The sequence below is a fragment of the Nicotiana tomentosiformis genome, chromosome 7, assembly GCF_000390325.3.
Source record: "Nicotiana tomentosiformis chromosome 7, ASM39032v3, whole genome shotgun sequence".
Classification (NCBI taxonomy): Eukaryota; Viridiplantae; Streptophyta; class Magnoliopsida; order Solanales; family Solanaceae; genus Nicotiana; species Nicotiana tomentosiformis.
The window spans coordinates 12,656,379-12,673,273 of record NC_090818.1 but is presented as its reverse complement, the minus strand read 5'-3'; the positions used below and the strand labels follow the sequence as shown (position 1 = coordinate 12,673,273).

Genomic DNA, 16,895 nt, shown 5'->3' with positions numbered 1-16,895 from the left:
TTTGTGGCCTAAAGCCAAGCTTTACGAAGGGCCTTCATTTTTTTAAAAAAATATTTATTATTTGAAGTCTATTTTTCTAGCGTTTCTTAAATACAAAGTTATTAGTAATATTCTTATAATCAATAACTCCTAATAAGTCTTTCTTAGTTGACAATATAATTAATCCATTTAACCTTTCTTGAGACATTGTTGATCTTAGGTAAGATTTTATCAAATTTAATTTTGAAAATTTCTTTCAGCTGAAGCAACGGTAACAAGAGTTATTAACATTATTCCATGAGTAATATAGGCATTGGAAAAAGAATCAAATCTTTTTATTTGACCGAGTGTATCAATTAAATTGTTATCTTCTAATTGTATTATTTTTCTTAATATTTTTAATTCCAAAAATAAATTTAAACTATCAATATCAAATTGATTATTATGCTTTAAGGAACATTCAAGATTAAGGCAGTATTTCTTCAAATTTTCATTATATAGTTATCTTAATTTTTACGCTAACTAGAAACCAAAAATATTTTCATATGTTTCGAATTGGTCAAACCTATTTTGAAGTAAAAAAATAGCTTTGTCTACTATGTATAAAGTAATCAACTCCAAAGGACTATTCGAAAGATTTTGAGATTTTATTATCAACATTTTTATTAAATTATTACTTCCTATATATTATACGTTTCTTACGAAATTCGGGTTCGATATTTATTTCAAGAGCAATTTTCGTGGCAGAAATCATAGCAATTGCAAATCCTTCTTCTCTATAATTGTTAAAGAAAAAAATCAAACATTTTCACTTAACGTAACATTTTTAAAAACTTATACATAACCTATTAGGTGTAAACAAAAAATGGAATCCCCACAAATGTGGGGCCTAAAGCAGATTTACTTGCTTTATGGATTGGTCGCCCCTAGTTACGATTCGCCAACCCCCACAAGGTTGTAAGTATTTGAAATTAGCTTAATATTGTTCAATTACACCTTAAATGATTATATTTTATCTCTGGTAAAAAATATACTGCTAAAAAAGCGACAACAAAAATGTAAATAAAAGACAAACATATTTAATACATATACAGAAAAGGGTCAAAAATGACCTTAACGTATTGGAAATGGCTCAAATATGCCATCCTTCCACCTATTGGACCATAAATGCCTTTAACGTTAATTTTTTTACTACAAATGCCCCTCCTTCTAATAGAACTATGACATGGCATACGTGAGGCTTTACATTAAACACGTGGCACTGATTTATTGGTACACATAAAGCTATCAAACCCAGCACAAATAACCCCACCCATTTAGACTAACCTTAAACCCAAGACATTTTATCTCAAACCTATTTTCCATCTGAAGATTGAAAGCCATTGTCACAAAAGGTTGAAATTCTCTTGCACGATAAAAGAGAAGGTTTAAGAAAAATTTAGAGTTATATCCTTTTAAATTTTTATATTTTTCTTCTCTTTCCTTTTTTTCTTTTGTTTGAAGTGATTGTATTTTATGTTGTTGATAAATTATAGATACTTCAATTTGGTTTCTAATTTAGCGACGTATCTTTTAATTATTGGAATATCCAAGAAGAATAGTAAGAGGTTGACATCCCTTAATATATAAACCCTCTCACTATATGAGTAAAAATCAAGCGTAAGTTCAATTCAATAATTTATTTACTCATTCATAGTATTAAACATTTGATCTCACGTTTATTCATGAATTTTTCTCCGGTATGTGTATTCATGAATTGTAAAATATAAGCGATGGAATGTAAAATTAGAATGAAGGAAAAAATGGGGAAAAACAGTGATTGGAAGCTACAAAAATGGATAAAGATTCACCATTCATAGCGATAAAAAATCTTTATCATCTCCTTAAAACCAAGTTAGCATAGAAAGAAAACCCCTTTAGCCCATCGACAAGTGACAACCATGAAAAGTCTCCATCACTTTTTGAGTGTTGTTTAGAGATAAAGAGGATTTGGTTTTGAGGAAGATGAATTATTTTTCGAGAGGGGTTGATTTTTGGATTAGTCTTGTGTTATTTATGTTGGGTCTAATATCTCTATGTGTACCAATAAACCAGTGCCACCTATTTGATAAAAGCCCCACATATGTCGTGTCATAGTTCTGTTAGAAGAAGGGGCATTTGCAGTCCGAAAATTAACGTTAAGAGCATTTATAATCCAATAGGTGGAAGAGGGGCAAATTAGAGCAATTTTCAATACGTTAAAGGCATTTTGACCCTTTTTCGATAAATATATTACAAAAGTGGAGTAAACTTAAGCAAATGAAACTAACGATTACAGATATAAAAGAAATAATGATGCTCTTTGATGTTTACTCGAAATTATGATATGATTGTATGTATATATGTGAATAATAGAGCAATGTCATATATTAGTGAAAGTGAACAAACATATGGAATTGCCTGAAAAATATTAAAACGAAATAAAACTTCAAAGTTTCTTTCTTTTGGTACATTTCAAAGTCATCTACTACGAGTCGGGCTCTACAATTGTCTAATCCATCCAAATTAAGTAAAAATTGTACGGTCTAGTCATTTTGTATCAATTTTTGAAAAATAATTTGTGTTCGAAAATTTGTTGAAAAACAATCACTTTTAACAACGAAACACCATAATAAGTATCGTGGGTTTTGAACGAATTTTAAATATACAGATATTTTCAGTTACTAGTCCAAAAATAACTATTTTTGTAATTTCGTCAAATTAGCGGGTTGGACTGAAAAAATATTTATTAACTCGCCGATCTTAGTAAATGCTTTTTAAAATATCTTTATTCAATTAAAAGATTTTCTTTTGTTTAGAGATTAAACATATTATAAACTAAATGAACAAATGAAGAATAATATCGAGTAGAACCGATTAACTTAAATTGACAAATTAATTTACTCAAGTAAATTCGAAATGAGTTTAGTCATAATTCATTCCGTATAAATCCACCCATTTGACATCTTTAGTCAAACATAAATTGACTAGGCGTAAATAGGCAACCTCGGAGCACGAATAGCATGAGATAACTTGTCTGTTGTGGGCCCATCTTGTGAACATGTGGGCCCTTTGACTAATTGATTTTATCTTTTAGTCCCACTATTATGTATTATTGCACTATTCCTTTTCCTCGCCATATTTTCCTTCTTTCTTAAAAAAATTTAGCTCATATTTCCCCTTATCACTCTCCATAGTTCAAAATTCTAGGGTTTTGCGAAATTCAAATTCCGTCCTGTTCTTCTTCAATTCGCCGATGGTCAACTCCGCCCGCGGCAAATATAGCGGCAAAAATGTATTGTCAATTTCCGGCTTGGGAATTCGAGCCATTTCGATAGCTGATTTGAATTTCTTCATTAACTCTTCAAAGGTATGACTTAAGCCTATGGTCTGTTTCAATTTATAGGAAATTACTTTTGTGCCCTTCCATGGCCTTACTATGGGATGGACAAATTCCGATTTGAATCCACAGAGTTGCAATTTTTGTGGCTTTTATATGCACATTTTGTGTAGTTCAAGTGTTGGTAGTATTTTGTTTTTTGCTTGGGGTTTTTGTAGACATGTTTAAGCAGATTTTAGGGAAGCTTCCTCGGAAGCCGTCAAAATCATCATCATCATCATCATCATCATCTAACAGTGACTCGAATCATAGTGAAGTTTCAGCATTCTCATCAGTGAACTCAAATTCGAACTCTAATAGTAGTAATAAATCAAAGGGCTCGGGAAATATAGGGAAAATGTCGAATTCAACAAGTTCCGGTGTGTCTCAGCTTGCTAGCAATGGGAATCATGTCCCAGTGAAGCCGAATCAAGGGAAAAAACCTTTTCGGGTTAATGAACTGGCTGGAACCTCTGTTATGAACTCCATGTTATCCTCCTATGAGGTTCTTCCAAGTTTTCGAGATGTCCCAAGTTCAGAAAAGCAAAATCTTTTGATTAAGAAGTTGCAAATGTGTTGTGTACTGTTTGATTTTGGCGACCCTACGAAGAATCTGAAGGAGAAGGATGTCAAGAGGCAGACATTGCTTGAACTAGTTGATTATATTTCATCTGTGAATTCCAAGTTTAATGAAGTTACGATGCAAGAAATAACGAAAATGGTTGCTGCCAATTTGTTTAGGACATTTCCCTCGCCGAATCATGACAATGGGCTACTGGATATGTTTGATCCGGAAGAGGATGAGCCCACTATGGAACCCTCGTGGCCTCACCTTCAGGTTGTTTATGAGTTTCTTCTGCGATTTGTGGCTTCATCAGAGACGGATGCCAAGCTTGCAAAAAGATACATTGACCACTCTTTTGTCTTGAGATTGCTTGAACTGTTTGATTCAGAGGACCAACGAGAGCGGGAATACTTGAAGACAATTCTTCATCGCGTATATGGAAAGTTCATGGTGCACAGGCCATTTATCAGGAAAGCCATAAATAATATATTTTACCGCTTTATCTTTGAGACTGAGAAGCACAATGGAATAGCAGAACTATTGGAGATCTTGGGCAGTATAATCAATGGATTTGCTCTCCCTTTAAAGGAAGAGCACAAGCTTTTTCTTGTCCGTGCACTGATTCCCCTTCACAAACCTAAATGTGTAGCCATGTATCACCAACAGCTCATGTATTGCATCACACAATTTGTGGAGAAAGACTGCAAGTTGGCAGACACTGTGATCAGAGGACTTTTGAAGTACTGGCCAGTAACCAATAGTGGCAAGGAGGTCATGTTTCTTGGTGAGTTGGAGGAAGTTCTGGAAGCTACCCAAGCTGCAGAGTTTCAACGTTGCGTGGTCCCTTTGTTCCGTCAGATTGGTCGTTGTCTCAATTGCTCGCATTTTCAGGTATTATATCTTGGTCCTCTTGATTCCATTTTTTGTTAGCTTGAAGTTCTCAGTTTATGTTGGGGTTGGTCCCTGTTTCTACCTCCATCTTCTTGGCAATTCATACTAAAAAATCTTTCTGGTTCGGTGCTTCGTTAGATGAGGGAACCTATTGTGGGTTTCCCGTGCTTTACGAATTCGCAGGTGGAGTGTGGGTTTATTAAATATTTGGAGGAGAGAATAATGACTGATCTCTTCAGTTATTGAATTAGCTGAGCTAATAACAAATTTGCTACTGGATTGAGATTGTTTTTTTCAGTAAGTTTGTCTCAGTATCTGCATGGAGGAAAGTATAATTTCACTGTAGCTTAATTCGAAAGATAACAAAGAAGAAATACCACAAATGTGGTTTCTTGAATGATAATAAAGAAGAAATGACGAGGTATTCCAGTTGGCGAACTGGTCATGTCTGGATGAATGTGAAACATTACGATTAAATAACGGTATATGCTTATTATTGCTCATGTTATTCTTGTTTTTCTTCTTCTGTTTCGGTCTTAAAAAAGTTTTGTTATTACTTTCTTTTGACGGGCTGATGATACACATACCGCCACCATTCCTTTAGTTAATATCGTTTTTTTGCTTCGATTGGAAGACCTATTCAACGTTCAATTTGACCAGTCCATAGGTTTAGGAACCTCGTGCTGTTAGTTCTTTGACGAGCACATGTGCTCCAGGTTTTATGAGTGGTTTACAACCAGGGTCAGATTTAGGGTGGTAGAAGGGGGTTCAGGCTCGCTAGAAAATTTCACTGCACATATAAGGCAAAATTTGTTTTGTGCCTCTATATATTATATTTTGAATCCCCTTGAGACAACCCAAAAGCATAGCTTAGCGGTCAAGGGGTTCAAAACCTTTGTGAGGTGGCTGGTTCAATTTTCACTAGCCACAATCTCTTTTAATTTCTTAACTTTTTCTTTTTTGAACCCCCTTAGCGAAAATCCTGCATCCGCCCCTGCTTACAACTTACAAGTGATATATCATCAATCATATGAACGGAGGAGGACAGAAAGTGCTGTTGAGCTTCAGTTTAAATAGATAGATACACAACTGGGAGTAGTTTAGGCAATTAGGCTAAGTTTAAATACTCCTTAGTTAGAGTTGCAAATCAGCTGAACAGCAGATATATTTCATACCAAATTAGCAAATAGGCGGAGAAATTTGAGTCTAGAAGCAGAGTATAACCAGTCTACCTAGCAAGCATTGTTTACTGAAGAATGCATTAAAAATATTTGTGATTGCTGAAGTATAAAGGAAATGATCAGACTCAGTTTAAGCTCTCACATCTTGCCTCATCAGCTTGTCATATTTTAGGCACCTTATATGACACAGACACAGAAACGCAGGTAAACACACACACACGGCAAGTTTGTTCACGAGCTATTTGTGATGCTAAAGCTTCACTTATAGTTGCTTTTTCCCAATAGAGATCAGGTCTATCCATTAATCTTGACATGTTATATGTTGATGGATGGTTTCTGTAGACATTATTTACATGTTCTTAGATTTCCGGCAGTAGGCTAGAAAGATTGATCAAGGATGACTCACGGTTAAGGTCCCTCATTTTGAAGCAGAATTTAGGTATCAATTGCCCTTCACATTCCCTGGTGAGCCTGGTTATGGTTTCAAGAAGATAAGGCAAAATTCCTTTGTTGAGTTTCAGCTTGTATTTATTTTGACTTGTTAGCACCTACGAATACGATTAAACTCTTGTGGATTGTTTCAGCTCACAAAGTTTTCACAGGTGTTGGAAAGCGGTGCAACTTTGAGGCAGAAGCTAGAACAATTTACTACTACAGTTCTATAGTTGTTGCCACTACTATTATTGCTGCCAGTATGTGTAGAGTATTGTTATGATTGGCAATGTTTATTTTGGCATATCAGAAAAGAGGTTAATTTGTTATGCAGTAAACCAGAAAGCAGGTACGACAAAATGAGATGGAAGGTGTATAGCCTTTTGTAAATCAAAGAGGAAGCTGAAGGAGATACTTGCATGATAACTTCAAACATTGTCAATTCGTGATAAGTCATAACAAAAACTAGTAAGGGAAGTGTAAAAGTATTGCGTGCCGTGGGTGGATGATTAAAATCTATGAGGAAAAGGGACAGTAAGTAGTATTTGGTGTTTTCTCTTTTATTCCCGCAAAACTATATCTTTTAATGATTTATGAGTTCTGCAGAGCAACACATGGTCAGAATGCTAATCTCCTTTGTGATTTATGTGTTTAGCGACAACACATGGGCAGAGTGCTATCTCCTTTGTGATTTATGTTATGTCTCCTTGGTTGAGTTTTCTCAGCACTTTTTTGATATTCTCTAGGATTTAAGTTTGATAGAGCGTCTATCTAAGCGGATCATTGTTCCACCTATAAATGAAAGGCAAGGCTTTTATGTTGTTATAGTTAACTTGAAAATATAAATGATCTCAAAGAAAAAAGAAGTAAATGATAAATAAATGCTATTTCTAGTCAGATTGTGGAATTCCTTGAGTGAGAAAGATGAAAAAAAATTCCAAGACATGGTTGGAACATGCTTTACTTGTGAGTAGGCACCCTTTCCTTTTCCTAACAAACTGTTTCATGGAACCAAACAAAGCATTTATGATATTCAGGATTCATGCAGCCAAATCCAACTAACTAGGGATTGAGGCTTAGTTGTTGTATACTGTTTCACAGCTTTCGTAGTTGACAATTGTTTGCTTGACTTTCAAGTACTGGGTGTTTTTTTTTGGGGGGGGGGGGGGGGGGGTTCATGTGTAATGGAGGATTCATCACCTTGAAACACTTTAAACTTGAGATGCAGAGCCGAGGATGTAACCCCTTGCCTTTTGGCCCTTATGCGGGTTATATGGACATAAAGAAATAGATGAGCTCTTTGGCATGCCTTTTGCTTCTAGTTAGTTTTTGGGGCATCCATGAGGTCCAATTAGCATAGATTTTGGTGCAATTTTCTGCACAAGGTTATCTACTTTTCGTTTACCCTCTATGCCTTGGATTTCCCCCCACTACACTAATAAAATTATTACCTCATAAAAAGCCACTTTGAAAGGAAGATTTAACTTAGATAGCTTGGCTTGGGAATTGCGGCCTTCCCTGACTTTTTCCAGTGATCAATGTAACGAATACGTCAAATTAGTCAAATGCTTTTGCCTCTTTGTCTGTTTCATATTTTGCGCATGGTTCATTTCTCTTGTTCTGCTAAGATGTCCTTAATTCTTTAACACTGCCATTTATCAATTTTCCTGGTTGGTTCTGTATTATGATTCTAAGTCACTTATGAATTGAATTTTATTATAAATGGCTAGAGCCTGGAGGATAATTTCAAGCTGCATGTGTTCTTTGTTAACAGAATAACAAAGCAACCTAATCTTGTCTGAGAAACGTCAAAATACACACTGCCTATTTTTATTTGTAAGAAACCTCAAAATACACCTTGGCTATATTTCCTATTGGAAAAAGATTGTCAAGTTGTTACTTCTAGAATCATCATTTGCATAAGTCTATTCTGCTCTTGAATGTCTCCGTTTCCCATTGAATTGGCAGGTAGCTGAACGTGCTCTATTCCTGTGGAATAACGATCACATTAGAAATCTAATAATTCAGAATCGTGAAGTGATCTTACCCATAATTTTTTCCCCCTTGGAGAAAAACACCCATGGTCACTGGAACCAAGCTGTTCAAAGTCTGACCTCGAATGTAAGGAAGATCTTTTCAGATGCTGATCAAGCACTTTTTGATGAGTGTTTAGAGAGATTCCAAGAAGATGAGATAAAAAACAAGGAGACGCAGGAGAGACGGGAATTGACCTGGAAACGTTTAGAAGATGTAGCAGCTTCCAACTTTGTGAGCAATGAAGCTGTGCTCGTCTCTAGATACGCTTCTTCTGTCGTCATTGCTACCAGCACCAATTCACGGACAAATATGGGTAGTTGAAGAAAGCTTGCTTGCTAATCTAGAATTTACTATTTTCTACTAGTTAATGAACCGTAGATGTGGGCCCAAGAATTGTATTTTGTTACTTGGTCCCACATCCATGGTAATGAGCTTAGCCGCCAGAGAATGAAGGTCAAAATGGGTTTCGTGGATACCAAGTTTCTCTTATTTTTCTCTTAATTTCTGATTTCTTTTGGGGGCTGAGGAGCTGGTGTGCTCGGCTCATTGCTTTTGGTCCCATCTGCACGGGGCGTTTGTACTATAGACTTAAGGTGCTGATAGTAATATTTATTTGGTTATATTTTTTGAAAGATGGAATAATTATTTGGTATATGATGCTCAATTTTGAATTTCAGCAATAGCATCTTGAGCACTACCAGAGTAATGTAAATTGCAACCCTTTTGAGGGACTGTCCCTGTTACAGGTGCAAATAGTTGATGAACTCCAGTGACTCTACAAAGTTTATTTACATGTAAAGAGTCCATCAACTCCAAACACTGCATATACTGCATAGTGGAATTGTATTCCAAGTTTCTCCGTATGCTTGTACGTACTAAACCAGTTGAATATGCGAGTTTATGATATTTCCCTTTGTGGCTAGTTAAGTTAAAGAGCTTTATTGTTATTGTTCTATTGTTAAGAGAAAAAATCATAAGTCCTATGCTTTGCCAGATCTAGAAAAGATTAAGGAACATGTCTCACAAGTGCTTTACTAAAAAAAATGTTATTTATATTTGACCTATTTCATTCCCCGTTAGTTGGGCGGAACTATCTCAAATGAATTAGAAAGTTGATCTGTATAGATGTTTCACAGATATAACATGCAAAACAGTGCACACATTATTTCTAAGGCCAAGGAAAAGTTAAGGTTACTAAAGTGAATGCTATCTGGCCACCAACCCATACAGACAGACCAATGTTCTGCCATTTTGTGTTACAAAAACAGCAACCTGAATATGCTAATGAAACAAATAACTTATAGTAAGTGAACTGCCCCACAAAAACCAGGAAATTAAAATCTTTATGAGCCTAGTTGCAGGAAATTAATTCACTAGCTATCTCCATATGCTCGAAAGCTATATCGCTCTTGGTAGAAGTCATTGAAGTAGAGATCAGCTTCAAACCATTTAGGATACCGAACAAGGTCTCCCGCCACAAACTGCATAAATCTTTGGCTTCCTTCAGGTACCACCCTTACTTCACCTTCTTCAATGTAAACCAACTGATCCACATGCCAATCCCAAGGTAACTTACATTTGCCAGTTTTCCACATTGACCATCGTGGAACTCCAAGCTCCATTAGTCGGTCTTTTGTTACATTTCTCTCTACTCTCACATTATACAACTCTTCCAGTGGTTTCTCTGTCCTCATTGCCCTAACTCCTTGATATCCCCTGGAGGATGGGCGGAAATTTGTTCGTTCTAGGCTGCTAGTGTTGGTGGATAAGTAGCTTAAAGCAGGCATTGTTATGAAACTCGCCATATGATACAAATGTATTGCTATTACAAGAAAAAGGAGCCAGCCTCAGCTACACAATGTCAGCAGAAGGTTAGTCTAAAGCAAGTATATTAAATACACACAATTACTGCTTGTATCTTCCAACATAATGTCAGAGAGAAATACAAGAATCTCAAATTACGCAGTACAAATCCCACAAGCATGATTTATGGATTATGATGCATCACTTATAAATAGTCCTGATGTAGGAATCTCAATCAAATGAACTACCACAGCCCTAATTTGCTCTTCTTAAAAGCTCCTTCAATCGTGTTTAAAGTATTACTAACCAATCAAATATCATATGTCTAGAGCATTTTATAGCAAGTTATGATGCATTTCATCTCGAATCTTCTAGTCAAATGGTACTTATCAGAACAAACAAATATATATTTACATGAAGTACATTAACTGCTTTTGCCCAATTGTTTCTGAATTCATAAAAGTAAGTCGCCTTGACCTGATACAATCAAAAGAAACCTTTTTTCTTGGGGGGAGAAACTGGCCCATATCTCTTATTTTCCAAAGAAAGATGTGAATGTGAAGCCTATTCAAGACCAAGTTTGCTCGGTAGCAACAGGATGGTATCAATCAGACCTATTGGGGGCTTGGAATGATAGTTTCATCCTTGCTTAGTGCACATATTAAAGCAAATGTAAAATTTCAGGTTTGCACCTGCAGTTGACTCAGTTAAGTTCTAGCCTATGAACTATTTTCCAAATTTTTCTTTTTTGGTTTCCCACCCGGTGTCCGGTACCCGCATTGGAGCCTGACTATATTCAGATTAGCGCCGCGTAGGGCCCCCATTGGGGGAGCACTCGCTGCCAATGATTTATCCATACCCAGGGATCGAACCCGAGACCTCTGGTTAAGGGAAGAGTAGTACCATCCACTTCCAGCAAAATTATTACTCCCCCTTCACATTTAAAATACAGTTTCCTCATTTTGAGATGTTCCTAGAATATTTACACCATTTATTAATTATATGATTCTATAGAACCTTCACATCCAAAAAAATTTATTTACTCAAATTTCAAATTTTGATGTGAATTTTCTCTAATAAACTAACATTTCAACCTTCAATACCACAAATATAACAGACAATCAGATTAACATCCAAATTATACAGTCAATTAAAACACCTTGATATAAGAGGGAGTTGAGGGAGCACTAATTTCTAAAAAAGATACTCTGTTCAAGCAAAAAGGAGCAAAAAAATAAAAAAAGAAATGGGTTCCCATCTATACATGTTTGCAACCAAAACGCAAAAGGAGGTTTCATAGAACAATAAGCTTACCCTTTTCTTAAACCCAGATGAAGCAGGGAATGGTAGATTGGTTCTAAAACCCTTGAGAGAACTGTCGCTTTATCTTATCCAACCTTTGAAAAAAAAGATAAAAGAAGAGTATTGAAATGGTAGAGTTACCTGCCGGTGAACTAAGGCTTATAAGCATTTTTGGCCAATTTTCTAAAATCAGAGCAATTAGTATTTGTCAAGGTATTTTTTTCAAAAATATATTTTAAAAAAGTACTTTTGGGAAAAAGTTATTATTTTTTTGCTTCTCAAAAGCTATTTTCTTTTTTACTCAAAAATATTTTTTTGCTTTCTAAAAGCTTGGTTAAATATTTATTTAAAAAAAAAAAAATACTTTTACCCCGAGAAAATACTTTCGGCCGAAAAGAAGTTTGAAACTATTAGTTAGGAGAAAAGCGTAGGAAAAACTTTTTCCTATTTTTTTTCTTACTAATGTTGTTTGGCTACGAGGAAAGAAAATAGAAAGAGAAAATTATTTCGGTCTTGTGAATTAATGAGAAAGAAAACTCATTTTTTTTTTGAATTAAACAAAATCAAATAAAGGGAAGAAAATAATTTTCCTCCCTGTCCCAATATTGATGTTATTTTAGTAGGACTATATGTGAGAAATTGCCCAAAATTAACCCATAATTCTCGTTTGTTTGTGCTATTTTCTCAAAATAAAAACAAAAAATTAGAAAATGTTATTTCCGCTCTCTACGCGTTTCACCGACTTAGATGTCTCATATTTCTCGAAAACCTTCAGTTTTTCAAATACACAGACCTAATTTTATATCATCAGATACGAAGAAAATAAATGATTCAAGATATTCCCTCCTTAATTTTCTTAAACTCATATTATGTTCTGTTTTTGATTGATGATTTTATTTGTTTCTTCCTTTAGATTGTGTAACCATTAGTGTCAACTGTACTGACCTCTAAAATTGTATCAATAAAAACTTATCAATATCGGATGTTTATATCAATCCAATTAATACATAAATTCAATAAATACATAACACGTGTCTTCACAAACATAATTATCACTAAATCATACTAGTTAACTAATACACATACTCACCTTAATTTAATTTATTAGTAAATTAAGATAGTTTGATATAAACACCCGATCTTCTTGTCACAAAGAAACTAGTGGACTTTAATTTGATTCTCTACAGATTTAAAGATAGTCACAAAGAAACTAAGAAAGTACATTAATATGAGGTTGGTGGTTTCTGGTGAAGTTGTTAGCTTTAATACTGCCGGGCTCCAACTTTTTATACAAAAATCCAAACTTTTTCTATATTTTGACTTAGAACTAATATTACAAATTTTAATCCCCACATTGGGGTACTAATACCAAATACTACCTTATACTATCTCTTAATACCGAGAAAAAACAAGAAACAAGCCACCTTTCCCTCTATTAAATTAACAAGAATATGAATAGGTATCAACTTGTATAAATGTCAACTATTGTAGCAGGTATTACTACTCATTATCATAAGAACTTGGGACTCCCATGCACCATTATGAAGGTGGCTGTAACATATATGTGAGAGTTTGGTTGGTATGATTAGGGGTAGAATCAGAGTGTCCACTACGGTTCGGTTGAACCTAATAACTTTGATTCAAATAATGTATTTATCTTAAAAAAATCATTGAATATAAATAAATTATTAATTTAGAATCCAATAACGTAAAAAGAAATTCATAAACTTGAAATCCTGGCTCTGTGAGTGTGATCATGACATTTGAATCTAACTAAATGAAAGAGAGAGTCTATAACGAATCAATTTTTTTCTGTGTACTACTAAAAAAGATGGAAAATGACAAACTAACGCAAGTTAGCTAAAGGAATGTGCCTATAAATTCTCTCTGATCCAATTGTATTAGATGTGTGTGTAGCAACTCGAAGAAAGAAAGAGAGACATCTTTCAATTCAAAGTTGCAAAAAAACTTATAATTAAAATGGCTAACTTTGGCTATTTGGGTAATTTTCTACTGTTCTGTATTCTACTAGGAATAGTGACTTCTAGCCATGCTCAGTTACAGCTCAACTTTTATGCGAAGAGCTGTCCAAAAGCAGAGAAGATAATTCAAGATTATGTCCAAAAGCACATCCCAAATGCTCCATCTCTTGCAGCTGCCTTGCTCAGACTGCAGTTCCACGATTGTTTTGTCAGGGTAAGTTTTTCACATATATGCAAGCTTTATATTCACTCAACAGTTACTGCCATTCTTGAAGGGCAGCCAGCCCGGTGTACTAAGCTCTCGCTATGCGCTAGTCCGGGGAAGGGACTAACCACAGCGGCCTTACCCTGCATTTCTGCAAGAGGCTGTTTCCACGGCTCGAACCTGTTACCTCCTGGTCACGTGATAACAACTTTATCAGTTGCGTCAAGGCTCCCCTTCACTACCATTTTTGAAGTAGTGTAGTTATTTTTTTAATCTTTCATTTGGGATTTTACAGGGTTGTGATGGATCTGTGCTCCTGAATTTCACTTCAAGCACGAAAAACCAGACTGAAAAAGTGGCTATCCCTAATCAAACACTGAGAGGCTTCTCATTCATTGATGATGTGAAGAAAATAGTTGAAGCTGAATGCCCTGGAGTTGTCTCTTGTGCAGATATTGTTGCATTAGTTTCTAGAGACTCTGTTGTGGTCACAGTAAGTACAAAACTAGAACCAACTTGTTAATTGGTTCCAACTTGTCAGACCATATTTGCTTATGTAGTATCTTTCTCAGACCAATAAATAGAGCTGAAGTTATACTTCAATCCACTAATAAAAATCCGAAGTAACTAGTTCTAGTAAGTATGTAAGGGCTAAATTAGATGACATATGTTCTTAATCTCATCGCCTCCCTTTATATCTTTGCTTGACAGGGAGGTCCTTACTGGAATGTTCCAACTGGTAGAAGAGATGGAAGAATATCAAACGCGTCCGAAGCTTTGGCAAACATCCCTCCTCCAACTAGTAACTTTTCCAGTTTAAAGACATCTTTTGCTAGCAAAGGTCTTGACCTAAAAGATTTGGTCCTATTGTCTGGTAAGTTTAAATTAGTTCATATTTCTACTTCTTCTATATTAAGTTTTTCCATATATTTAATAAGTCTTTCTTAACAAGAATCATTATTACTATGACCAATTTGTTATTAGGTGCACATACTATTGGAGTTTCTCATTGCTCGTCATTTTCAACACGTTTATACAATTTTACCGGAGTTTTGGGCACACAAGATCCGTCTCTAGACAGCGACTATGCAGCTAATCTTAAGGCGAAGAAATGCAAATCAATCAATGACAATACCACAATTGTTGAAATGGATCCTGGCAGTTCAAGCACCTTTGATCTTAGCTACTTTAAGCTTTTACTAAAGAGAAAAGGGCTATTCCAATCAGATGCAGCCTTGACAACAAGTGCGACAACAAAGTCATACATCAACAAGCTAGTACAAGGATCGCTCAAACAGTTCAACGCTGAATTCGCTAAGGCTATGGAGAAAATGGGCAGTATTGAGGTCAAGACTGGCTCTGCTGGTGAAATTAGGAAGCAATGTGCATTTGTGAATAGTGAAGTGTAGTCTTTGTGTTTGTTCCCAATTTCCAATATTGTTGTGTTTGTATTTGTGTGTAACCTTGGTGAGATTAGGAAGCATTGCGTGTATCATGTTTTCTGATGTACTTTTCCAATTTATTCTTGTATATTGATGGTTTTCTTGAAATAAAACTAAGATTTCAAGAGCCGCTTTTTATAGAAGTTAGAAATTGGAAAAAATATATTTTTCACGGGCTTGAAAAGGTCAGTTCATTTTTAGCTCCGGAGTAAAGTCAGCCATCTTCTCATTGATCATGCTGAATAATTTCCAGGCATGGGGCATACAAATAGAATTAGCTACATTCTCATCTTCCATTACTTTCACTTGACATGTTTAAAATTTACCTAGTCATTAATCTATACACTTCTTGCTTGTTGATTGGGACTATCAGCTATGGCGTTTTTGCTTGTTAGTGTTAGCATTATTAATTTATTCACTTCTTGATTGGTGATATGGGCTAATCAGCTAAGGCAGGTTTTTTCTATTGCAACTAACCACTTGGTATAGAAATTATTTAATTCTACTATTTGCTCCTCCAATTACCAAAAGTACCACAACCATGCATTCCAGCTTGTAAATATACTTAAGTAGAAGGAAAAAAAAGAGTTATAATGGAAAGTAACAAATGAAACTGAAAGTCCAAAATACGATAAAAATGAGAATGAGTAAGAAAGACCTGTGCATTTTTTCAGCTATTGAATATTTTTAATATTATTTTGTGTAACATTGAATTTTTTTAATACTTGATTATTATTATCTAATCTTTTGCTATTTAAAACTTCAACATTTTATTCTATGCGTCCACCCAACCGATTAAACTAAAAATAACCAACTGTATAATTTATTTATACTGGCTAAAAAAAGTAAATTGTAAATCCAATCGACTATTTATGTAAAGATTTAGAAAAATAAACTCAACATGCAATATAGTGGTTGGACCCATGCTCGGCATGGGCCATCCTTTACTAGTGTATTAATGAGAAAGAAAATTCAAATATTTTTTTTTCCCTTTTTAGTTAACCAAAATAAAATAATAAAGGGAAAAAAATAATTTTCCTCCCTGTCCCAATATTGGTGTTATTTTAGTAGGATTATATGTGAGAAATTGCCCAACATTACCCCATAACTCTAGTTTGTTTGTGCTGTTTTCGCAAAAAAATTAAGAAAAAAACCGCATGATCAAATACGAGGAAATGAACGAATCCATCCTTAATTTTCTTTAACTCATGTTATGTTCTGTTTTTTGGGCCTATCAATTTGATGGTTTCGTTTATGAGATTTTTAGCCATTAGTAAGCAAATATTTATATAAACAATATTACTTTTGTTTTATTTCATATGTAGCACATTCATTTACATATATAGCATATCTCAAAATTGATACATTACCATCCGTCTTTATTTTTTAAAACTGACCCATGATTCAAGGGATGATGTATTAGAGATTAAAAGTCTTCCATATTCCACCAAATTTTCAAGTGATTATTTCTCCACTAATATCTCCATCACCACAAAATCTCACTCTTTTCGTTCCTTCTCTCATCAACGAAGGCAAAATCTTACCCAAAACTCTTTCCTCTTCCCTTCTTATCGTAAACTGCAAATTACATGGCAAAGAATAAGGTGAAACTCATTAAGATTGTTGATAGAAAATAATTCACTGAATATAAGGTGTATATAGCAGCTTTCTTTGTATAC

At 34.8% G+C, this 16,895-nt stretch overlaps 3 protein-coding genes across 3 annotated transcripts; 2 read left to right on the top strand and 1 right to left on the bottom strand.

Annotated features, from left to right (window-relative positions):
• Positions 1–3,130: 3,130 nt before the first annotated feature.
• On the top strand, positions 3,131–9,162 carry LOC104112546 (serine/threonine protein phosphatase 2A 59 kDa regulatory subunit B' gamma isoform-like). The gene is made up of 2 exons (XM_009622499.4): positions 3,131–4,832; positions 8,414–9,162. The coding sequence occupies exons 1-2, from the start codon at positions 3,558–3,560 to the stop codon at positions 8,801–8,803; spliced, it is 1,665 nt and encodes a 554-aa protein (XP_009620794.1). The 5' UTR covers positions 3,131–3,557; the 3' UTR covers positions 8,804–9,162.
• Positions 9,163–9,582: 420 nt separating this feature from the next.
• LOC104112547 (uncharacterized) lies at positions 9,583–11,739 on the bottom strand. Its single transcript, XM_009622500.3, has 2 exons — positions 11,600–11,739; positions 9,583–10,333 (listed from the first exon to the last, which is right to left on the bottom strand). Exon 2 carries the CDS (start codon positions 10,285–10,287, stop codon positions 9,856–9,858), a length of 432 nt encoding a protein of 143 aa, XP_009620795.1. The 5' UTR covers positions 10,288–10,333; positions 11,600–11,739; the 3' UTR covers positions 9,583–9,855.
• A 1,769-nt stretch (positions 11,740–13,508) lies between these two features.
• LOC104112548 (peroxidase 3-like) lies at positions 13,509–15,388 on the top strand. The gene is made up of 4 exons (XM_018776501.3): positions 13,509–13,783; positions 14,070–14,267; positions 14,486–14,648; positions 14,759–15,388. The coding sequence occupies exons 1-4, from the start codon at positions 13,568–13,570 to the stop codon at positions 15,181–15,183; spliced, it is 1,002 nt and encodes a 333-aa protein (XP_018632017.1). The 5' UTR covers positions 13,509–13,567; the 3' UTR covers positions 15,184–15,388.
• Positions 15,389–16,895: the final 1,507 nt, after the last annotated feature.

Bases quoted from the DNA above. Each gene is read 5' to 3' on its own strand.
- LOC104112546 (XM_009622499.4), top strand. From the start codon at position 3,558: ATGTTTAAGCAGATTTTAGGGAAGCTTCCTCGGAAGCCGTCAAAATCA. The intron at 4,833-8,413 runs GTATTATATCTT...TTGAATTGGCAG, and splicing joins TCAATTGCTCGCATTTTCAG to GTAGCTGAACGTGCTCTATT.
- LOC104112547 (XM_009622500.3), bottom strand. From the start codon at position 10,287: ATGGCGAGTTTCATAACAATGCCTGCTTTAAGCTACTTATCCACCAAC.
- LOC104112548 (XM_018776501.3), top strand. From the start codon at position 13,568: ATGGCTAACTTTGGCTATTTGGGTAATTTTCTACTGTTCTGTATTCTA. The intron at 14,268-14,485 runs GTAAGTACAAAA...TTTGCTTGACAG, and splicing joins GAGACTCTGTTGTGGTCACA to GGAGGTCCTTACTGGAATGT. The intron at 14,649-14,758 runs GTAAGTTTAAAT...ATTTGTTATTAG, and splicing joins AGATTTGGTCCTATTGTCTG to GTGCACATACTATTGGAGTT.